Source organism: Panthera pardus, unplaced genomic scaffold (assembly GCF_024362965.1).
Source record: "Panthera pardus isolate Hobbes unplaced genomic scaffold, ASM2436296v1 HiC_scaffold_27, whole genome shotgun sequence".
Classification (NCBI taxonomy): Eukaryota; Metazoa; Chordata; class Mammalia; order Carnivora; family Felidae; genus Panthera; species Panthera pardus.
The window spans coordinates 19313415-19337953 of record NW_026526843.1 but is presented as its reverse complement, the minus strand read 5'-3'; the positions used below and the strand labels follow the sequence as shown (position 1 = coordinate 19337953).

Here is a 24539-nt window from a genome sequence, read left to right as displayed (position 1 = left end):
TTGCCTTTTCCCAGTAATCTTTACAACAGTACAAAAAACATTTTAGTAAAACTTTCCCTCACCCACAGTGAAAGTAGCTTTAAAGGACTGGCTACAGAACTTGAGACTCACATGATTCCCTCCAACAGTCAAGTTCCCCTACTCTCCAGCTTGGTTGTCTTTTCCCAGTAACTTTTGCAACAGCATAGCAACCACATTTCTAAAACTTTCCCTCAACCACCAGTGAACATAACTTCAAGGACTGGCTACAGAATGAGATATTCCCTAGAACATTCAGGTCTCCCTCTTCTCCAAACAGACTGCATTTTCCCGGTATCTTTTGTGACAATATAGCTGCCTTTTTTTTTTCTAGAACATGCCTTAACTCACGTTAAATGTAGCTTAAAGGATTGGCCACAAAATAGTCATATTAAGTTGACTGGATTTCCTAAAAGCCAGGGAGCATAGGAACCTCACTTGCCTTACATTGTCCCACTCGTGAGTTATGTTTTATATATATATATATATATATATATATATATATATATATGTTTTATATATATATATATATATATATATATAATATAAATAATATATAAATATATAGCATTATAAATATAAATAATATATAAGTATATATTTAATATAATATATTCTATAAAATATATATTTATATAGAGAAATGTATAAAATACCTATAGAAATTTATTTATTTATTTATTTATAGAGGAAAGTTTCATTTCACACACACTAGAGTTTTGCAAAGTATACATGTAGTCCCCAAGTAATATGTGATTCAGGTGTTCTGCACTCCCAAGTTTGAACTCCCAGCCTACCAAAGGATGGCCCTGACCTCTCGCTGGACCTCCCTACCTTCATTGCCTGAATGGCACACAGGAGTTTCCTCCCCTCTCCCCAAGTCAACATCTGGCTCTACTCAACCTACCATTGTCAGGCTGCAGCCCCTACAGCCAGTACTCCCAACCCCAACCCAGTCACTGCATGCCAAGGCCTCCATACAGTACCATTTTCTTGGCCCGGGTGGCAGTCTTATTCCAAACTGGTTGGCCTGAACCAGAGTCAGCAGCCTTTGAATCCAATTTTTGTCGCCAATGAGAGGCACCCAAGGGCTGGGATCCACGCTCCTTCATTTCTAGGGAGAAGAACAGAGGTCCCAGGAACACCCATAGAGGCTGTACCAAGGCTTCCTGGGCACAAGACACACCAGAAAGAGGACAGGGTCCCCAAACTTCTTAGGAATCATTCAACACTCATTCACTGCTGTCTACTGGCAGATCTCAGGCCCCAGTCTGTTCATCTGTTCAAAAGTTTAGCAAGTATTTACTGAGGGCCAAGCTCTGGACTAGGTTACTGGAGGGAGAGCAATGACCAAGAGACAGGATTACAACAATCAACTGACTGCGTGTGCACAGGGGGAGTAAGGGGGCAAAACAGAAAATAATCTGTCAGTGTAGATTCAGATGAGGGATACATTCTCCCAAAATGATAAAAACAGAGCAACATGACAGAAGGTAGGGGCTACTTCTAGAAAAGTGAGAAACAACATTGAAGCAGAGACCTGAAAAAGAAAAAAAAGATCCCAGCCATGGAAAATCTAGGGAGAGTATCCCAGGCACAGAGAACAGAAAGCACAAAGGCTATGAGGAAGAGCCAACCTTGGAGTGTTGTAAGGACAAGAATAAATGCAGTTTGCAGTGGGTCGCCATGCCACAGTATGAAATATGTTGAGGTGGTGACCTTGATCAGTTCTTATAGATCACAGAAAGGAGTATGGATTTCACTCTAAGTGAGGAGGGACATTGAAGGTTTAGGAGAGAGAATTGATCTGATTAATCTTATACATTGAGCCCTCCGGATGCTTTGTCATAGACACAGTGGTAGCTTGGACCACACATATTGGTACCATCCTACTCTCTCATGGGCTGCAAAATGCTCACATCATCAATTCCTTTCCCCCAGATTCCCTGTCAGTCAAACCACAAATACATGTATATGCACACCAAGGCACAGACACACACACAGCCACACATACATGAAAACACATACATGCATATATATGAATCTGCCCAGCTATACACACACCTTCCCCACCACGATGGCACAGGTGCAGACACCCAAGGAAAGGGAAATTTCACGGGCTCCTCACCTGCTATCACTAGGTGCTCTTGGCTTTGCACACAGCTTCCAGGAACCAGCTCTTCAGCCATGGACATTTCCATCTCCTCCTTGATTCTATAGGGGCCTCCTGCCATTGCAGCCAGTTTTTTACTTTTAAACTATGGCCAAGGATACACAGGAAGCAGGGCACAGCAGAGGCACTTGGAAAATCTTTAAGGGGTAGGAGCTCAAGTCAGATATATCTGGGCATGGGGGTGGAGTCAGACTCCCTCACTGGGCTCAGGCCTTGCACCCAGCACATTCTGTTCTTGTTGTATCTTGTTGGCTGGGTCCACAGCCTTCTCCCCTGCTACTCTGTAAGCAACATAGGAGAAGAGATAAGTGTCAGAAGCTTTGCCTATGAGAACTACCCTGGCTCTCAGGTCACCTGATTTGGCCCCATTGAGAGGCCACCATTCATCATTTCTAAAGAGAGGCAGGTACTGGCACAGGAGCTCAGAGCCAGTAAGTAGCCAAAGCATGGTTATATCCCAAGCCTCGCATGACTTCTGCAAGCCCAGCTCTGGCTAGTAATCCAGGCCACAACACCCTTCAATAGGCATCCTCTGCAGAGCACATCCTGTCTCCCACAGTCTGGAGTTCCCAGGCAAGGGAGATGGTCTTTTGATGCCCTCGGTCAGCCTGAGCAGGAACCATGAGAACCAAGGGAGGGAAGGCAGGAAAGAAGGGAGCTGCTTGCAGCCAGTGGAGGCCTTACCATCCACAGGCCCTGGAGTCCCTGGTCTAAGTCCAAATTCTCCCTCAGTTTTCCTACTGATTAGCCCACTGTGAAGGTCAAGTTTACTTGTTTGCTTGGGTAGTCTATAGTTCTCAGTTATTCCATCAACCACTAGTCTAGTTGTTGCTGTGAAGGTATTTTGTAGTTGTGGTTAACATCTACATTCTGTGAACTTTAAGTAAAGGATGTTACTAATCCTAGATAATGTGAATGGGCCTCATCTAATCAGTTGAAAAGCCTGAAGAGTAAATACTGAGGTTTCCCAGAGGAGAAGAAATTTTGCTCAAGTCTGTAGCATCAGGAAACAAAAGCAAACATAAGCTACTGGGACTACATCAAAATAAAAAGCTTTGGCACAGTGAAGGAGACCATCAGCAAAACAGAAAGGCAAAAACAGAATGGGAAAAAATATTTGCAAATGATGTATCTGAGAAGGGGTGAATATCCAAAATATATAAAGAACTTATACAATTTAACACTTAAAAAATCTAATTAAAAAAGGGGCAGAGGACTTGAATATACATTTTTCCAAAGAAGACATACAGATGGCTAATAGACACATAAAAAGATGCTCAACATCACATCTGTCAGAATGGCTAGAACTAAAAAGACAAGAAATAGCAAGTGTTGGTGAGGATGTGGAGAAAAAGAAACCCTCATGCACTGTTGCTGGGAATGTAAATTGGTAAATGTAAACAGAATTGAGTTTCCTCAACAAAGTTAAAAATAGAAATACCATATGATCCAATAATTCCATCCTGGGTACTTACCCAGAGAAAATGAAACCAAACAACAAAAAAAGAAAATGAAAATACTAATTTGAAAATATATGTGCACCCCTATGTTTATTGCAACATTATTTAAAATAACCAAATTATGGAAGCAACTTAAGTGTCTACCAATAGGAATATTGGATATTGAATAAAGAAGATGTGGCTTACAGGCTTCCAGTTATGGAATGAGTAAGTCATGGGAATAAAAGGCACAGCATGAAGAATATCGTCAGCAGTACTGTAATAGCATTGTGTGGTGACAGATGGTAGCTACATTTGTGCTGAGAATAGCATAAAGTATAAACCTGTTGAATCACTATGTTGTACATCTGAAACTAATGTAACATTGTGTGTCAACTATACTCTAATTGAAAAAAAAGTTTTTTAAAAAGACTAAGCCATCTCTCCCTACCTAAGATTCTGCTGTGCGGGCCTGCCCTGAAAATTTTGGCCTTGCTAGTTCCACAATGGCAGGAGCCAATTCCTTAAAATTAATCTCTATATACATACACATATGCATATGCATATACATACACATACATACATATCCTATTGGTTCCTTTTCTCTGGAGAACCCTTACTGATACAACCACAAAAGGTGAACCTTGGCTCTTGAAAATAGCCCTAGAGTCCCTGTCAAAGAGGAGGCTATTTGTAAAAAGAACTGAGCACAGCTGGGGCCAGGTGGAAGGAAGAGGAGGAAGCAGGGGGGAGAAAGAGGAAGGGAGGAAGAAAAGGGTAAGAGAGAAAAGGGAGGGGCCGGAACTTGCTTGGAAAGGATGGCATGGTCTGGGCTGCCTGTCCCCCTCCCTGGCCCCATCTGTCCAGCCCTGGGACTAAGCTCTCTGGAGCAGAGCTGACATGGGTCCTTCCTGCATTCCTGAAGGCCCTGAGGAAGCCCTTCCCAGATGAGTGGAGCAGCTGCAATGAAATCTGAACTTTCTGGAAGGCCACCTTAGGAGCAGAGAAGTGTGCTCTGTGGGACTCAGGAGCCTGGGAAGCAGGAACCATGAACTTCTGCCTGGCCAGGGTTGCCAGACTGAGAAAACACAAATGTAGAATTCCAATTGAATCTGAATTTCAAATAAATAAACAAATAATTTTTAGTGTTAAGTACACTCTGTGCAACATTTGAGACAAACTTACAGTAAAAATTTATTCGTGGCTTATCTGGCATTCACATTTGACTGGGTATCCTTTATTTTATATCTGGCAAACCTATGCCCTGCCCATCCTCACCATGATCTCAAGATTTGACCTTGAGCAAGTCTTTCTTTTCTTTGGGCCTCAGTCTCCCCATTGGACAATAGAGTTAACAATCCCCTCCTTACAGAGTGGCTGGACTGTGAGAACACTAACAAAACCTTGCACTATTGGCCTCAGGTCAGATTAGTCTCTTAGTGCCAACTGGCCTTGACCAGTTGGGGCTTCTTGAGAACTAAGGCACTGGTCCCAGGTGTGTGCAGAGGCACTGCCTCCTGGTGGCAAAGGAACCCACCACCTAAAGTCATGCAAATTGTGTGGGCAGAATTCTTTCGCAATTCCTGTACTTCTATTCCCACCCAGAAACCTTGACATCTCACCATCTTAGTATGCCTACCTCTCTTGGAATGGGCACCACAGATGGCTAGGCAGTGGGGGTAATAATTTGCTGTTGTGACTTTGGACTTGTCCCGTAGCATAACTTTCTAGCATGCTAACCTTTTCCATCCAACATCATCATTTCCTTCTGAAATTGCCTCAAACTCTGAGTCTAAACACTCTGAAAAGTCCCCACCGTCTAGGGTGCCAGCCTTGGGAGTCTGAAGGCCTAGAGCATCCGTAGAGTACATTCCAAGCCTTATCGGGGCCAGGAAGATGGCTCATGGCTCGTGTAGCTGGTGGGTTACAGAGACCTAGAGTGTAGTGAAAGGGTCCCAGAGAAGAAGACCAGAGAGCCCAAAGCTCTATCCACCTCGGAAATTAGACAGATGCCTTTGGAAAGGGGAAGGACTGGTCTAGAGAACATCTGGCTAAGATGCGTATATATGTTTGTAGTGTTTTAGACAAATGAGATCATACATTTGAGGTACATGCAGTTCTGCAGTTTTTTTGTAAGTACATGACACATAGTAGGAAAGCCCTTATAAAAGCTTAAAAGAAAAACATACAGAAATGTGTAACCATACATGTACACATTTACATGAAGGAAAGTCCAGGGGATTCTTGTCTATCACTCTTTCTCTCTCTTTTTTTAAGGGTTTCATGGAATTTTTCCTCATTTTTATTGAGAAATATGCAATTTGCTTTTTAAGTGTGCCTTGGAGCTCGCCCCTGTCAGAACAAATCTCCCTCATGTCTCTCAAACACAGCTTTTGCTGCACAGCTGAGCCCCTGGTTATTGACCTGCTCATGGACATTTTGGGTGTCTAGAGCTTTTCACTTCACCTTTATACAGAATAAACAGTGATCATTCCTGGACATGCCACTTTGCAGGCGTGTAAATCTTTTTTGTAGAGCAGGTGCCTAGAAGTGGAATTGTGGGCTTCTAGGTATGCATGTTGACAATGTTTACTAATATCAACCAATATTGTCAAGGCCCATCCTAAGAGACTGCACCAAGTAGGACCTCAGTACAGAGAAGAAAGTTCCGTTTTCTTCATGGCCTTGTCAACACAAGATATTATGAAACTTTCTAAAATGCATCATTATGATGGGTAGAAAATGATATCTATCTCATTGTTGCTTTAATTTATATTGCTTTAATTATGAATAAACTGGAGCAATTTCTCATATGTTTATTGATCTTCTGTATTTCTTTCCTGTCTGCTGGAGGGCTTGGATCTTTATTAAAATAAGAGCTGCTTTATTAACAAAATGGATGGGGATGAAATCTCCCCCTCCCTTCAAGCTAAGCATCTCCAAAGAAAACATATCGTAGTTTTCCCTAAAGGTGATCACGAGCACAGAGCCTCCACTGGGAGCGAAACAAATTCAGTTAATTGCATCCAAGTTTGTGCTGAAATATAGAGGGCATCCAGCCCCCCGCCCCCAACACACACACACACAGAGCAGGTGTCTAACTCAGGCCTGTTTGCCCTTGTCTTGTGTCTGTCTGTCTCTGTGCCTGCCTGACCACCTGCCTCCACCAGTGCGTTCCAACCACCGGCCTCTTCCAACAGTTCCGCGAGCTGTGCACATGACAGTTTCCCAAAAAGCGGGGGGTCTGGAAGTCCTGTGTGCTGTCTGCTTCCACCTCCCTTGCAAGCAACAGTGAAGGGTAGCAGGAACCCAGGCCCAGGGTCAGTACACTTGGGAGTGATCTTAGCTCTGACACTGGGGCATCTTAGGCAAGTTGTTTCCCATGCTCTCTCTGTCTCCCACTCTTCCATGGAATATTGGGCTAAAACCCAGTTTTAAACTATGTTTCATGGTTTCAGGGGGGTGTGTTGGGAGTACCTGGGCTTCAAGGCAGACTCTAGCCTCTCTTCACATGGAGCAGCTCTGCTTTTATCACTTTGTTATATTGGGGTTTTATGAAAAAGACCATTCAAAGCCAATGGGTGCAATGGTCTGCTGCCTCCCAGCTCTGCTCAGAGCTCAGTTTCCGATAGCTATAGTACCAAGTCCAAGCTGACAATCCTGATTTGGGCTGCAAACCCAGATCCTATGCATCTGGGACCTTCCTCTCCACTTGCTAATGAATGTTACGAACCTGTAAACAATTCTCCTTCCTGCTCCTGGAAGCAGCTGGCACTGATGTCATCCCTGGACCCCCAGGGCCCTCCCCAACCCGAAGGGAAAGGGAAGGGGAACTAGCAGAGCCTTGCAGCTGTTCCTGCATTCCTTAGACTGGAAGGATAGAGAGGCAAACTGCAGGGACTGTAGCTAGCCCAGGGAATGAGGGCCACCTCATAAGCAGAGAGAGGGAAATAAGTGGCAGGAACATGTGGATCAGCGCTTAGGACTCATTCCACCCAGAGGTACATGGCCACTAGCAGGAGGTTACTGGAAGCACTTTGATTTCCAAATGTGGGCTCCTCTCATTCTGTGTGACTGTCTTGAATCAAGAGTGACTGGGTGCCAGGCCCTGAGACTAGGAACAAATTTCTCACCCTCATGGAGCTCATTCTTAGAAGGCAGATAGAAACAAGCAGACAGGCAGGAAGTCCATGTGTCTGTGGGGACAGTAGCAGGGGCTTATTTTTGTGACAGTCCTGCCCTTAATCTTAACACACTCTGCTTTCTTGGAAGTGTGGTGGGTGCTCCCTCAAGCTCTGCCAACCGAAGAGGAAGAGGCTGACCATTGTCCACAGCACTGACAGCCTCTGCACACCTCCAGGACAGCTCACTACTTCCTGAGAGGACTTGGACTGGGTGGAAATGCTGGCCATGTCCCCCAAACTCTGTCCAGTTTGGAGGGAGCAGCCCCAGCAGAAGTGGGTTAAAGACACTTAAACAGAGCCATATCCCAGGCTGATAAGCCTGCGTCTCAGCAGTTACAGTCCTCTCTGCGGCCCCTGAGGTTTTCCCTGCTGGAGCAAGCTGACTGACGAAAGGGAACTCGGAACTACCTATGCACGTGGGACAGAGTAGTACCAAAGAGCAAAAAGACTGGGAAGCTTGCCCCCTGGCTCCTTGTGTTGCCAGCGGCTGTCTCTGCTGCTGCTCCTTCCTTCTCCCTGTCTCTCTGCTGGCTTAAGAATCCCTTGCCCCGAGAGCTGGCAGCAGATTTGGAAACTTGGAGGTGGGGGGTTAGTGGTCTGCCAAGCAGTCACCTTTGCCCCATGTACAGGGACCCTTTGGAGGGGTGGGAAAGGACCTCTTTCCAGATCCCCAGAAAAGGGGTCAGACAAGGTGACCTCGCAAAGCCCGTGGCCTTGCTTGCAGCCTTTCCTGCAAGGTGACTCCTCAGATTGAAATGCATCTGCTTTCAATTGTTTCCATGTCCAATGACTGAAATGTGATGTGTATGTAAAATTCAGGAGGATCAGAAGCCAACGGAAAATGGCCAACAATAATGGACAGGTGGAAAAATGGTACAAAGTCTCAGACACTGACCAGCTCAAAAGCATAAGCAGCAGCCTCCCCTCCAAGCTAGAGAAAGAGGTGGAGGAGAGGAGAAACCCAAGATGAGAAACATAGTCCTGAGAAACTACATGTTTTTTCAGACCAGCAGATACTCCTCCCAGTATCCACCATTTTACAGATGGACAAGCTGAGTTCAATGTAATTGCCACTTAGCAATTCAGTGGCAGGACTTAGATGCAAACCTATGTCTTCAGACTGGTGATCCAGGGTCGTTGGTAGAATAGGACAAGGTCCCAGGGAGGAACTGACACAAGACAGCCTCAGCAAGCATCCTCTAGCCCCGTCCCACATTGACCTGCCCTTCACTCTCTAAAGACAGAGCCAGCAGGCAGGTCCTCACACAAAGGGCACAGACCACGGAGGATGGGGTGGACCAGAGACCAGGCTCTGCAGTCCAACTGTCCTCTCCCCACAACTCCTTGCGGTTGGAGTCCTAGCTCCTCACTTGATAGCAATGTGCCTCAGTGTCCTGTCAGGAAAAGGCAAGTTAGGAGACATGGAATATGAAGCATTCAGCCCCAGGCCAAATTAACACTTGAAGCCTAGCTGCTGGGATTCTCACAGAGGCTGCAAAAATAAAAAATAAAAAGCTGGCAGTCCTGCTAGCAAGGCTGGTGGCTCCCTGTGCTTGCATTCAACTCCAGATTTATCAGTGATCCATCTATGCATTCTCCAGGGCCTTCAGCTTCTCCCCCTTGCCAGGATGATTCTCTTCAGCACAGAAATATTATCATATCTTTCCCAGCACGGGGACATTGGTTTCATGAGAGCAGAGACCTTGTCAACCTCACTCACTACTGTCTCCTATGCACTTAGCCCAAAGCCTGACTCATGGCAGGAGCTCATAAAGTATTTGTTTAATTAAAATGACCTGAATATTCAAAAAAAGTCTTCCCTTTGTGTCTTGTCTCATTCGTGCTACTGTCCTTTCTCAATTCCTTGAAAGTTTTGCCCCCACCAGGCACATTGTCTAGACTCTTTGAGAGAGAGAGACAGAGCATGAGTGGGGGAGGAGAAGAGAGAGATGGAGACACAGAATCTGAAGCAGGCTCCAGGCTCTGAGCTGTCAGCACAGAGCCCAACAGGGGGCTCTAACTCACAAACCTCGAGATCATGACCTGAGCCAAAGTCAGACACTTAACCGACTGAGCCACCCAAGCACCCCTGTAAAAGCACATAATGGAATATTACTCAGCCATTAAAAAGAATGAAATCTTGCCATTTGCAATGACATGGATGCACCTAAAGTGTATTATGCTAAGCCAAATAAGTCAATCAGAGAAAGACAAATACTATATGATTTCACTTATATGTGGAATTTAAGAAGCAAAACAAATGAGCAAAAGGGAAAAAGAAAGAGACAAACCAAGAATCAGACTCTTAACTATAGAGAACACAGTGATGGTTACCAGAGGGGAGGGGGTGGGGTGATGGGTAACTTAGGTGATGGGGATTGAGGAGGGCACTTGTGATGAGCACTGGGTGTTGTATGGAAGTGTTGAATCACTATACTGTACACCTGAAACTAATATAACACTGTATGTTAACTAAATGGAATTGAAACAAAAACTTTTAAAAACAGATGAAGCACAGTTGCTCACAGACACAATTCACAGCTATGGCAGCTTGATACTGAGACACCAAGTGCTGCTCCACGTGTGCACTGCCTCTGTAACATGTCACTGCAAAACAAATGTTGAAGGATAACCACTATTATCTCTTTTGGCCTTTTATTTTTTTGTAAAAGCAAAAATCTGCTGATTTCTTTCAGTTAGTGAAAACAAGCAGTAATGTAGGTCTTTCATAAAAGCAAAGTAGTGTAAAGCAAACTATTGAAAAGTGGGGGATACCTGTATTTCTGTCTATCTCTTGTATACATCTCGTACTGGTTCTGTGTCTCTGGAGAACCCTGATACAACCTCTTCAATATATAATTCAGTGTTTGAGCAAAAATCTTCTCAGTAGTCTACTTCTCTCTGTTTCTTTTGCCACTATCCTTGGCAATCCCACCAATGCCTCTTGCCTGGATGACTGCATAGCCTCCTGCCTTATCTCTTATATCCCGTCATGACACCTTCAGCCCATTCCCCACATAGCAGGCCAACTGATTGTTTTAAATATAACAGGCTTGGCCATGTCCTCTTGCTCCTCAAAGCAGTCCTCAGTGCCCTCCCATTCTCGCTAGGGCGTAAAAACTATAGCTCTGAATATGACCTTGGGACCTCACATGGCTGCCTTCCCTCTGCCTCTCCAACCTCATCTTGCACAAGGATTTCCCCTTATGATACCCTGGCTTCTTCTGTTTCCATAAAAGCTTGATGGCCTTGCTAGACTCTAGGGGTCTTCATATGCCATTCCTCTGCCTGGTTTGTCTTCAGTGCTCTTTGCCTGATTCCTAGTCATCCTTCAAACTTTAGGTTGGGCATGGCTTCCTCAGAAAGGAATATTCAAAAAAAAGTGTCAGACCCTAGTCCCAGCACCCTGGACTTCCCCCAGCAGAAAGTTTGACATGCTTCATTGCTGTGGCTTGTCTAATGCCTCCACAAAACTAGGCCCAGAGCTCCAGAAAGGTAAGACCTAGAATGTTGCTGCACTCCCTACTGGAACCCTATGGCCTTGTTTGAAACAGGGACACCACCGGCTCGTAGAACATCATGTTCTGCCAGCACCTACCCCAGTATGCCCTTGTCAGTCCCAGAATTTGGGAGTGCTAGGACTGACCAGTCCACCCACTGTGCTGCTATGATTTACTGTAACCAGCCTGATATGAAATGTTACCCAGCCTCTATTTTTATAGCACATAAAGACTAGTGAAACTGAATTCATCATATAGTTTGAGCTCTTCAGAGAAGAGAAGTTGCTGAAAGTCACTGCTATTGTTGCTGCTGGTTTTGTCATTCATAAAAACAACATATTTTGTCTATAAAAAAATCTGAGGGGGAACAAAAATTTTGTCTGTTTTCAGGCTTTGGGTTCTCACATCACTCTCAACAGAGGGACCCTGAGAAAACTGTTCTGAAACCCACTTCTCTCCCAATTCCACTTGCCTTTTTGGCACCTTTGGCAACCGTCCCAGGCCTGTCCATTTGTGGCAGGGAAGAAACTGCTCTGGGGTCTTGTTTGAAACTAACGAGGTGCCCCTGTCTTTGCTAGTACCTAAGAGAAGTAATGATGTTCACCCACAAGCTTTTCCAGAGTGTGTATGATGTGCTCAGGATTGGAATAAAGAACAACAAAGACTCCCTCTGCTACAAGTGGAATGTTATAGGCTGAATTGTGTCTCCCACCCCCTCCAAATTCATATGTTGAAGTCCTCACTGCCAGTACCTCAGCATATGATTATACTGGGGGATGGGATCTTTAGAGAGGTAATTTAGGTTAAATGAGATCAAAAGAATGGGACCTAATCTAATCTGACTGGTTTCCTTACACCCAGAGGAGATAAAGACACCAACACACACCTAAGGAAGAGCATGTGATGACACAGGCAGAAAAGGATGGTCTAGAAGCCAAAGGGAAAGGCCTTAGAAACCAACCTTGCCAACACCTGGATCTCAGACTTCCACCTTCTAGAACTGTAAGAGAATACATCTGTGTCTTTTAAGTCATCCAGTCTGTGGCACTTCATTATGGCAGCCCAAGTAAACTAACACATTTGAAGGTTGGGTTCTGGTTGGAGAATATAATCAATCAACACATTTTATTTCATTGAACACTGACTGTGAGCCACCATGACAAGTTCTGAGGAAGAACTAGGGAGAAAAAACTTTTACAGGTTCTCTGCCCTGTGGAATTAATAGTTGGGCAGGAGGAGGTGTCTTGCCGCTAGAACCTGTGATCTTGTGGTATAGCAGGTAAACAAGAGAGGGAGACCCAATCCCTTGGATGGTGTCCCAGCAGGACTTTGGAAGCCAGGGGTCTCTCTCACATACTGGCTTCCTTACATGGCCTACCTTGAGACTTTTAAGTCACTGCCTAGAATTTTTGTTTCTGACAAAAAGAACCTAAAGTTCAAAACCCATGTTCAGAATGTGATCCCATGTGTGTACTGAAGTCTGCTTGAAGAGTATTCATTTAACTTCTCAGCATCCCTAGAACGTTGACATTACTCAACAAGCCAGTCTGGGATAAGAATGGAACCCAACGCCTCTGGTTGCTATTTCTGGCATGTAGGCTACATATTCAATCCTCACAGGAGGTCTTAAGTTTCACTGTCATTTTCTCAACACTTCCATGGCTTTTCCTATTAAAGGGTGGATTATTTTCATTCCTGGGGATTGGCCCAACTTGCACTGGTGATATCCCATGGTCATATCTCATCCCACACCAATGCTGGGACTGTTTGTAGCTAAGACTATGCTTCCACCAAGGGGAAGCTAAGGCATCATTGCCCTCCGAATAGTCTCTGAGTCTTGCCATCCTCAGAATTCAAGAAGCTGAACCAAGGTGAAGCCTGAGTATTAAGTCCTACCTTCACAGGATACAGGGAAAATTCTCTCTCTCACCCCTCCCCCAACTCTGAAACCAAGCCAGGAATCCTTCTAGCAAGAGACACTTCTGTGAGTAACCAGCGATCAGGTGACAGGGAAGTTGCTAACTTGATTTGTGACAGACTTTACTAACCTCATCCCAGGGGGATGGGTCAGGAGATCATCTTACAAACATGAGGACAAACTTTAGGACCCAGGATCCCTCTACTTCCTGCTTCTAAACTGGTTTGGGCTGTTTCCTTATCTACAGTCTGACTTTTGGAAAAAACAAGTTTTTTCCAAAACAAAGTTGATGGCCCACAACCATCAACACCTCCTGCAAGTTTGGGAGTCAGCAGGGATCCAAGACCTATGAGGACAGGACACAAGTGAATGCCAGGTGCTCTTTATTATTATTAATTATCTTTTTGTACAGAAAGAGACAAAATTTAACAGCTAAACTCAACAATTATAAAAAGAGAGAGAGAGAGAGAGAGTGAATTAGAAGCAAGTGTGTTTGTTGCTCCCAGGCTCCAGTGAAATCCTGACATACTACTGAATGTACAGATTTTCCAGCTGACGTGGGTCAACACATGAATACAAGCACAGTTTAAAGTGGTATCAAAATTAATCCATTTCACAGTAATCATGTCTATAAGCTGAGTTGCACATATCAGGGTTTCCATTGTCACAAATTCACAATCACAGAGTGAAATAGCAGGTGTGTTCAGGCCTGGGAAAGTGGCATCCGGAAGGAGAGAGATCGGGAGGCAAAAGCAGCGGTGGGATTTGTTCCAATCTTGAATATCTGTGTTAATGCTCAGGCTGGGGGCGGGAGAAGGGCAGGCACTGTTCAACGGTCAGATGTCTCAGTACAGTGGAACAACTGTTGAGGCAATGAGCCCGAGGGGGTGTGCTATTTGGATATCTTTGTCAGAGAAATTCCTGCTAGAGAGAGACTCACCGCCCACAGCCTGTGAAAGGAAAAGCTCCGTATGTTTAGTATTTGGGGGCAAATGATGGGAGTGGCCAGCTTGTTAGCGAAACATCTGCTTTACAGAATATTCAGCAAGATACACAGTTATATTACTTTACATTGCAAGCTAGTTCACAAACTATGTTATTCATAAGGTAAATAAAAGAGAATGAAAAGCTGCAGCACCCAACATTCCCACAATGGAGAGAGACCAAGAGATCATCCTATGTGGAAAGAGCCTCACACACAAGAATCACTGAACCCCAAAGCTGAAGGCACGGTGAAGGGATCTCTGATATCTTGAGCCTTTTATTTGAAAAATGTGCTCATTTTAACTAGATCCCTCTTACATATATGACCCTGAAAATTGAGTAAAGGGAAGAATATTTCAAAAATTTCTACAGCGCAAGAATCACAGATACCATGAATTATCTTAAGTTGTGATTTTCTATAAATTCTGAATTAGTGGGCTTCAAATTAATAGGCTTTTACCATAGTTGCAGGCAGTCTGATTACAGTACTTTGAAATTAGCTAATTATACTGATTAGTATGAACAGAGTTCAGTGGGGAGAATGTGCTTGTTTCTGAATCACACACTGAAAAGGTTTACTGCCCAGCTCTCTGTCTCAGCCTTGAACATGAGAGCAAGACACAGCACACAGGCACACTCCTCAAAACACAGAGCATAGGTGAATATGAGAGCCTCCCTCTCTCCCTGTCCCCTCCTCCCCTCCCCCCAGACAAAAGAACAATCTAGAGGCAGTGTTGTTTTTTCCTTCTTCTCCTGGGATGCCATTTTCTTGTCAAAAGATCAACCCGCAGCCAGAGAGGAACCATCTGGCTCCTACTCCTTAACAAAAAGACACTTTCCTGTCCTGAATTCCTCATATTCAGGCTACTAGAAAGACAACATCCAACCCTTTGGGCAGATTCCTGTTTTCCCAAGCACCCTAAGGAATTCACACTAATGGCAGTGGGAATCGCCAGCACAAAAGGAGGTCACTGGCCTCCAAGTCAGCCTGCTGGGTGTTACTGGGCACCGGTGTGCCTCACTCTTTCCCTTGTGCTTTCATTTTGAAAACCCCAGGTGATGGGGAGCAGCGCTGGAGGGACATGTTTGTGATTCTTGTTTTAAAAAGTCTTAAAAAGTTTTTGTTTGAAAACAAGCGACAGTCATATTTCAAGGAATTTTTTAAGCCTTTTCTCTTTTTTCTTAATGAAAAATATCTAAATAACTAGCCCCACCATTATGAAAGTCAAGAGTCACATATTTTTTCACACAAAAAAATAAAATTAAAAAATAAAATGGTCCAGGAGTGCTTAGATTTTCTTCAGCTGTTGATAACAACAGAATAGGAGCCGGGGCAGAGGACACTGTGCCAAAAGGACATGTGAGAGGGGGTCCCACAGGGCAAAGGCCCATAGGATGGAGCTGCTTAGTCTTCTCACAAAACTTTTTATGAAGTGGGGACATAAGGTGGTGACTTTGCGGGGCTTGGACAGCTAATACCAGCTCTCCTCCCTCACGGCCCTGTCAAAAGGCTGTCCAGCCCCAGGAGGTGACATTCCTCCCTTCAGACCGGAACCCTCCTAGTACAAATATAGCCACACACCAGCTATTGTTTCAGATAAGCATATGAGAAAAGGCAACGTGCACACATGTGCAGGCAGGCACACACACACACACACACACACGTCCAAAAACAACAAAAATGTGGCTACTACAGATTTAGCATTGTATCAAACCAACATCCATACAAAGACAGAGTTTGAGAAGATATATACAGGGCATTCGTAAAAGCCAAATGTGCACCGCGAGGAGTTATGACCATTGTATACTGTACAGTCTTTTTTCTACAATGTACCGCAAAAAACAAAAACAAAAACAAAAAACGTCCCAGAGACCACGGTGGCAAGCCCACCTGGAAGAATGCTGCCAAGCACCTGAACAGAACACCCTAGGACCCTAGGAACTGCCTGTGAGCTCTCCCTGTAGGCCCTCACTCAGCGCCTGAAGGACATAACACATGCTGTCCTCCACCAGGCCAGGTTCCTGCTTCCTGCTCCCTCCCATCTCCACCCAGCTTGGCAGGGAAGGGCTCAACAGATGCCAAAGGCAGCAGGCATTCCTTGACATACTCTTTTTGGCTCTGGTCATTGGGGCCAATGCTTGGCTCTCTTCTCAGTGGGGAGGAGATACATAGGGGTAAGTGACTCCTCCCATGCTCCCAGGTCACATGCAGGCACCTGCCTGAGGAAGTACTGGGAAAGCTGGGCTGGCCCCTGAGCTTCAGGCTGCCCCAGGTCCTCCAACATGACCAAACACGACTGACCATGGCCTCCATCGTGGTAAAGCAGGGCCTTTGTAGGCCAAAAATACGTTTGTGAGGAAGGGTAGGAGTGCAGTGTTAGAGGCCCAGAGGGAGGAAAACAGGAAGAAAGGAAAGCTGGAATGCCACCAGGTCAGCACCTTGGGCATCAGGGAGCTCTCAGAGAAGAACGGGACAGAAAGTGTCAACTGGCAGGAGACCAACTGTCCAGGTTGAGACTCAACATCAGTCACACAAAGGCCTCCACTAAGACTGGTCCCCTATAAGCTACACAATTCTAGAAGAATCTTCCCAAGGGAAAACTGCACTGGCTCCCTGGTGCTTTAAGAACTGCACAAGCATTAGCTCAGTCAGCCTCAAATAGGCTTGGGAGGTAGGGGGAGGGATGGAAAACCCCAGCCACCGAGTCAATTTGTCCAAGCTGGTGGACTCATTGGGGTAAGAACAGAAGCCTCCTAACTTGAAGCATGTCCCTGGGCAAGTTTTCAGGACTGGAGGGGCCTCCAGAAGTCATCTGTGGCCTCAAGGCAGGGCTTCATTCAGAGAATGAGGCCTGATGCCTGCCTCGGAGAGCTGTTTTGACAGAAAGAAGCTTGTCTTCTCAGTGGGTTTGAAACTGCTGTGGTTGCCAATGACCCTGGCTGTGCACTCTTTTGGGCCCCACAAAAATTTGCTACATTTTTTAAAGCACCACAGACGAAAAATGATTTGGCACGGAGGCCAGGAGGATGGACATGCAAGGGTGGGGGAGGCGGTGTCGAGAGTCTTTCGCATGGTCACGGACAGTTAAAGGCTGGGTCACTTCTGCCCCCCCCCTACTGTCCAAAGCCTCACTGAAATGCACAGGCAGCCTCTGGGCCACAGAAAGGGGTTATTAAAAATGCCAGCGCCTGGCAACACCCTGGATAGGCCTTTGACCCCAGGTCACAGGCTTCCCCATCTCCCCCGTCAAGAAATTTCTAAAAAGGGACACTTCAGGATCTTTTCCCCAGGTGGGCACTATTATTAAGGAGAAATCAATCATCTGAAGTTCAAGTTCAACTCATTGCACCTACTTGTGAAAAGGGAAAAATCCTAAAAGTTCAAAGCCAGAAAGCACAGTGCTGAGGAGGCCAAGTTCATGGGTTTAAGCATCCCATGGGCCAATCAACCTCATTAGGAGAAAACTTCAGCTCTCTGCTCCAGCCTGTAGCCCCAACCACACAGAGGCCATGGGCTTCCCAGGCAGGGTCACCAGCATTAGTTTTTCCAGGGCTATAATTGGGCTCATGCCAGTGGGTAGCAGTTTTAGCACAGCCAGTACACATCTGGAAAGCCAAGGTCTTCAGGAGGCCAAGCACACTAGAAGCAGAGCTAGCCCCCAGGATGGCAAAGTTCATGTGGACCTCGTGTTCAGTTTGGCAGCCAGGCCCCTGCTTCTCATCCTTCACACACCCTGCCCTCCTTCCAGCTTGCTCTAGATATTCCTTTTAATCTGGAGTAGGGGCAGATGTTGGGGCAGGGGAGTATCACAGAGCTGACTTCCCCCAGTCACCTATAAATGGCCCGTTATATTGTTTTGTTTTATTGTGTTGGTCATTTATTTGTTATTACTGTTTTTGTTTTTTGTTCAGTCCTGTCCCTGTCCTCAAAATGTAAGCAAGGACAGAAAGCACAGGACTGTTGAGGAAAGGGTGTTGCTGAAGGGCTAGCTTCTCTCCCTCATCTCTGTGGCCTAGGCTTCCAAACACAGACAGGTCTCCAGCCAGCTGCACAGCCCCAGGGCCTGAGCCTATGGACATTCTGGCCACAATCAACTCAATGGGGTAATACCTTTGGCATAAGAGAAGCCAGTTCCTGATGAGAGGACAGCATGGCAGGAGCATGGGAGCTTCTGGAAGAGCTGGACTCTCTGGCCTGTAGCTCTCCCCAGGGGCTTTGACGCAGGTGTGTTCCCTACCCCCCTCCACCTGTCTCTGACAACTGACTTCCTACAAATCCACGGTTAGGAAATTATTTGGCAACAAGGAGGCTAAGGCTGTTTTGTGGTGGCACAGTCTTTAAGAAGTTAAAAATAAAATAAGAGACCCCTGAAAGAGGCTTTCACACTGGACAGGACATGAGTCCTACTACTTGTCTGAGCCAGGGTTGGTGGCCACTATCTCCTCATACTTTGGGGGTGGGTCACTGTAAGAGACACTTGCCTCCTCACTGCTGCTCTCCTGGGGTGCAGTTACCTCCTCGTAGGATGGGGGAGGGGTGGCACTGGACAGCCTGGAGAGAGAGAGCTCAGGGAGGTAGAGGGTGCTCTCGAGGCGGACCGTGGTTCTGCCCCCTCGACTAGGCCCCCGCACCACCTGAGGATTGCTCCCTGCCTCACGGTGCACAGAGGACTCCCCCTGGCTATGCACAGTGCCCCTGTACACCATGACCCGGGGGAGGCTGTGCCCTGCGCGACTGGCTAGGTACCGGTTCTGAGCATACGAGGGGTGATGTCGTGTGGCTTTCTGCAGCTGGCACCTCCAGATGATGAACAAGGCAATGACAATCAGCAATGCCACCCCCAGAAGGGGAACAACCACATACATGGCATCTGGGCTTTGTGTAGGGTCTCGAACTGAGTAGACTGCATTCGGGTACCCCTTCCAGAACTCCATCTACAAAAGAAAAATGGCCACTTACATTTATATGCAAGAGCTCATGCCCCAGCTGGACCTCATAGACCTTCAGCAAGTCTGGTGTGTTTGGCAGGGCCTGCGGCTGCTCCCCACCCTACTGCATCTTACTGGCTTCCGAGGCCTATCAGAGAGGCTATGTAATGCACCCAGGATAAAGGACAACGCTCCCAAGTGAAGAGGTCCCCATAATCAGGCAGCTGGGACTCTGAAGACATGTTGTCTGTCCTTCTATGGCCCCAGTGGCCCTGCCTTAGACTGGACTGGCTTTCCTTTATTGCTTCTGACTGGTGTGAGATACCAGGGCCTGCTTTTGTTATTCCTGAGGCTCCCCCTGCTCCCAGAAGCTACCCCAGGACAGTACATGCCGTTTTCTCTTTGTCCTCAAACACCTCCTTGACCTCCTCGTAGCTGCAGACCTCCTCCATGCACTCTCGTTCGATGGTACCCTGGCGCAGCTCCTCCAGGAATTCATTGGCACGAGGGAACCGTTTCAGGACAGAATGGGCATTCTTGGCCTCCAGAAACACTGAAGAGAGAGCTGCACTGAAGCCTGGAATAGGAAGGCACCCAGGGGCTCCTTCAAACCAGACTCAGCCCAGACACAGAAATACAGTGACAAAGGAAAGCAAGACACAACCAGTGGGCAAGACACCACCCCAGATATGACTAGCCCTTTGTAAAAGGGACGAAAGTGCCAACTTTCTGTGATACCATGATGCATCTGCTTAGAATACCATGAACCCAGCAAGATTCAGGCCTCTGGTGTTATGGAGGAAAATGGGATCTGAGAGGGAGGTGCTTGTTGCACAAGAACAATATACATGAAGGATTTTGAGTATTGTAGTCAACACAGAGAAAGTACCCAGTATCTTCTGCCTCACCTCAAAAAGAGACATCAGAGCCCTTATCATGAGAATTGGCTCCCCTATAGACTGATGCTGGTGACCAATACCAAATCACCCCACAGCAGTCTACCAGGGTGGCGTCCGTCCACCTGAATGGCCACCTGTGCCGTCATCAACAGCCTAGCCCCAAACAGTCTACTACAAACCCAATCTGGGCTAGATCAAGGCACTGGATGCATACGAATCTAAGAGTGCCTCTGGAAAGAGGGTAGCAGGGAGAATATAAGTCTTTGTAGACTGGGCACAGATGCTTCCTGTAAAAATGTCATTGAGTGCTAGCCATATCGACTTATTCCAAAGGAAGGGACACAGCTACAGTCAAACTACCTGGCATAGTATCAGCTATATGCCTCCGTAAGCCTGAGCTCGGTCTCCTGCCAACCAGCGCCTTGCAGTGAAGCAAGCAGGGCTTTACCAACAAGCAGGTGCCCTTTCCTATGGCCTGTCATAGTAGTTTCTCTCATAGTGGACAAGTGAGCACATACTCCAGAAGGGAACCAGAGTTGAGAGGATAAACCTGCTACCCAGACGATGAGACAGGGGCCACAGGGACACACTCAGGACGGGAAAGCTGGAAAGGACTTGAAAAGTAAGCATGCACCTTTCCTGTGAGCCCCTGGGTAGGCCCTTCACCCCTCAGCCTGGCCCCTGGAAAACTCACCTGCCATCGCTGCTCCCTTAGATCCCGTGTCTCACTTGCCTGGCAAAGGAGAAAAGCAGAGTCACAATTAAATCATACCCCCAAAGCCTACAGCGCACCAGTTTGACCCTGAGATGTGGTCCCTACCCCTGCTGGCCTGGTCAAAGGTCAAAACAACACCTCATGAGGCACATTACCTCCTGGGCCACTCACAGCTCTATTACTTCCCATACTTCCCCAAGCTCTCTTTCCAGAGTTACCTGCCTGAGGCCCAGCAGAGCCCAAAGCTAACCTTTGGGCTCTTTCTCCCACAGACGGATTCTGAGGGTCTAGAAGACCTAAGGGTTGACTTCATTCTGAAAGAAAGAAAGAAAGAAAGAAAGAAAGAAAGAAAGAAAGAAAGAAAGAGAAAGAAAGAAAAAGAACTTCCCACAGGCCAAGTTTCTTCTTTCCTCACCTCTCTCCAAAAATCTTTGCACTTTTGAATTGGAAAGGATCTCAGAGAGATGGGGTCTTAGGTGAGGCCAAGCACACCAACAGTGTCAGAGACAGGATGCTAACTTTGCTCACAGTGGCAAGTCCCAGATACCTCTAGGGACAAGCACGCTCCTGGAAAACAGGCAGCATGCATTGAAGAAGCAGGTACTGGCAAAGCTTAACATGGCAACAACAACTACCTCAAAAGTCATGGCCCAAACCCAGGTGACTCACTGTGTTTGTCTGCACCAGACACAGTGCCCAGGATTTTCTGAAACTAACTATCTCTCTCCTCTCTTTGCATTAAGGAACACTGCAGTGGAGTACCAGGACAGTGACTGGCATGACCAAAACTGAGATGCTAAGTCAATGCAAGGGTTGCCTCTAATGTGAGCTATTGTCCAAAAGCCTCACTCCTGCTCAGGAATTATCCAGCCACAATGTAAACCATAGCCACAGCACACTGCTCTCCCCCAACACAGACTCCCACTCATGCACGTATTCCAGAGCACTGACCAAGCTGTCCACATCTGGGAGCAATCACCCTGCTGCTCCCCTCCCCAAGAAGAAGCTCTGGTTTTATGACTAACAGGATGTAAGACACGTGAACGGTGTAACCCGCTATGCCGCCCTTTTTGCCTAGGCTGCCAGGAAGTTCAGCGTTAACATTGATCACCAAGCACAAACATTCTAGAAGCCCAGCTGTTGAGCACATATGCTTCTCCTTTGCAACAGGGCATACATTTTTCTATTTAGGTGGTCAGAGTCTTATGTATTTTTAAAATATACCTTCTAATTCTTTTGGCAAACAGGTACGATATAAATCATAAATAAAATTAAAACTAAAGGAAAAACAGCAAATATAACATCCATCTATGGAAACACCACGTCAAGGGGGATTTTGTCTTTTGAATTCCACAACAATCCCACCCAAAACTATCAATGAGTGAACCTGTCAACAGATGGGTCTACCATTGTAAGATAAGTTGGCCCTCAATGTTTTAGAGTGAAGACGGAATATTAATCCTAATTTCTGCTTCATTATGGATCTCTGGGGTTCCCCTAGGGCCAATGCCACTCATGAGGTGAGCCTAACAGCAATGGTTTTGACTGAATTAAATACGGAGCTGTTGTGTCAGGGTATGAAAAGAATGAGTAAAGGCTGTACCAATAAGTGAAGATAGAAAAACATACGTTTCATTTTTTATCAAAGAGAACTGCAGTGTTGTTTTGTTCATTTGTATGTGGAAAAATTACATAACAGCTTACGTATAGCAACCTCTTGTCCCAAACACATCCGACTTTGGTGCATGCACACCCACACATGTCATAGCCACGGATGAGTGTTCTCCTGACACCTGATGAAGTCATTAGTTCATTTTAAGCTTCAAACAAGCCAGGAACTCCCCCCAAACAGCCCACAGGGCATGGCCCACTCCATTAACAATTCTGTAGTCACCATCACTGCTGCTACTGCTGCTGCTGCTGCTGCTGTTGCCATAAAGCCGCCTCCCCCTCCTTCCCCAAAATTTAGCGCCCGCTTCTTCCCCTATAAATACACCATCAATAGGCATTTCTATGGCAACAGCGAGGAAGCGTGAGGGCTCCACGACAGAGAATGCTGCTGCAGTCACGCATGTACATGTCCCTCCTACCCCTGGTGGATATTGTAAGGCTGACTGTAGGCCGGAGGAATTTTTAACCCACTCCCCTCAGGAACACAACTGAATCCTGAAAGCCTGGAAAGGAAGGAAGGCAGGGACTGGCCACCACCAAGACCTTCCTTAACCTCAGCCTGAGCTGAAGCTTCCAAATCAACAGCACTGTGAAACATCACTCCCAAAGTCCCTCGCATGGGGACAGGAAGCCATCAGAGCACCGGGTGTCCCAAGAGGTGGCCTCCACACCACTTCTCCAAATCCTCACCCTTTTCATTCCCCTCACTCAGAGCTGGTCGCCAGGAAAGGCTTCTGTGATCAGCAAATCGCATGAGTCATCAACCCACCCAGTGACATGGAACTCCCAAATTACGCTCAAACTCAAACTCTGGGCCCTCCTTGTCCCCTTCCACTCATGCCAACCCCTAAAGTGCCCATCCTTGCCCACTGTCGCCCGCCAGCAGCGCCCTGCCCACGAATTCCAGCTCCTGGCCCAGCTAGACTCTTCTCCTGGGTCTGCTCAAGACCCCAAACGCCTTGGCCCGTTTGGGCCTCCAGATCCTCCCCCAACAGTGCCCCGCGCCCAGCTCAGTGGCCCTGGACACAGAACCATGCCCTCGGGGCTGGAACACCCAACCCAAACGGCCTCACCGTTCTCTGGGCCCAGGAGGCGGCCGCCCAGTTTGCGCACGCAGCCCGCCACCTCGCTGCGGCGCCTCTTCCAGCAGGGCCCCTGTCCCCGCCCACCTGCTCCCCGTCGGCCGAGCCCCCGGCCCAGCCCAGCCGTCTCCTCCCTCCCTCCCTCCCCGCCCGCCGGCCTCCCGACACCCCGGGGGCCCCCAAGTCGGCCCGGCCAAGGCCAGGGCCGAGGTGCACCTGGAGCTCCCGCCCCTTGCAGCCGGGCGCCTGGGCCCTGCCCGTTACCTCGGCACCCCCCTGCCCCTGCTCTCCTCTGGGGACTCCGCCGCTGCCCGCCCCCACGCCCCGCTGCGCCAGGTCTGGCCTCGCGCCCCACGCCTTGCGCGCCACCCTCGAGCGCCACGACCACCGTGCCCTGATCGCCAGGCCGCGATCGTCGCGCCGCACCGCGAGCCGGGCCGCCAGGCCGAGGACAGGAGAGGGGTGGGGGTGAGGAGAGCGGGCCGAGGGGGAGGGAGGGCGGGCCAGCAAGCTGGGCCGGAGGGGCGGCGGCGCGCACCAAGCACCGCGCGCCCGCGCCCCAGTCCGCCGGCGCCGCCCCTGCCCCCGCCCGTGCCGCGGGGGGCGGGGCCTGGTCGGCGGGCCAGGGGCGCACCAAGGACCCCTGGCTAAAGGTGCTGGCCCTGTCGTGCCTCCGAGCGCTGGCCCTCGGAAGCCCAGGCGCTATAGCGGGCTGGGGCAGCCGCTCCCAAGGCCCACGCGCCAGGGGGCCCCGCGCAGCGAACCCTCCCCAGCTGTCCCCTACCCAGGCTCACCTGTCATTGTGGCCAGCCCGCCCCCGAGTGCCAGCCGAGAAAAGAAGGGGCTCAGGCCAGCAGCCTGGGCCCACCTAGCAGGGCTCCAGCGAGCCCGCAGAAGGGCTGGGTTGAGGCTGCGTTCTGCCAATGACTGGGTGACCTTGGCTTCTTCACTTACCTCCTCCCCACCCTGCCCTAGGACGGCAGGCTTCTTTCCTGTCAAATCTGGTAAATGGGGAGAATCCTGCCTC

The 24539-nt window shown here is 47.7% G+C and overlaps 2 protein-coding genes across 5 annotated transcripts in view; both read right to left on the bottom strand.

Annotated features, from left to right (window-relative positions):
• FATE1 (fetal and adult testis expressed 1) overlaps positions 1–19152 on the bottom strand; it is a 23821-nt gene extending 4669 nt beyond the window's left edge. The window contains exons 1-3 of the mRNA XM_019435778.2: positions 19081–19152; positions 2147–2472; positions 1005–1132 (exon numbers count right to left, since the gene is read on the bottom strand). Of these exons, the coding sequence (XP_019291323.1) occupies positions 1005–1132; positions 2147–2252 (234 nt within the window). The 5' untranslated portion in view covers positions 2253–2472; positions 19081–19152. The remainder of the gene's footprint in view (positions 1–1004; positions 1133–2146; positions 2473–19080) is intronic.
• PRRG3 (proline rich and Gla domain 3) lies at positions 13599–24539 on the bottom strand. Of its 4 annotated transcripts, none has more exons than XM_053892018.1 (4): positions 24467–24539; positions 20739–20777; positions 19538–19698; positions 13599–19151 (listed from the first exon to the last, which is right to left on the bottom strand). In XM_053892018.1, exons 2-4 carry the CDS (start codon positions 20743–20745, stop codon positions 18624–18626), a joined length of 696 nt encoding a protein of 231 aa, XP_053747993.1. In that variant the 5' UTR covers positions 20746–20777; positions 24467–24539; the 3' UTR covers positions 13599–18623. The 4 variants fall into 4 exon arrangements, with proteins under 4 accessions (XP_053747993.1, XP_053747992.1, XP_053747991.1 ...); XM_053892017.1 differs by lacking the exon at positions 24467–24539 and adding an exon at positions 24307–24437; XM_053892016.1 differs by lacking the exon at positions 24467–24539 and adding an exon at positions 23777–23990.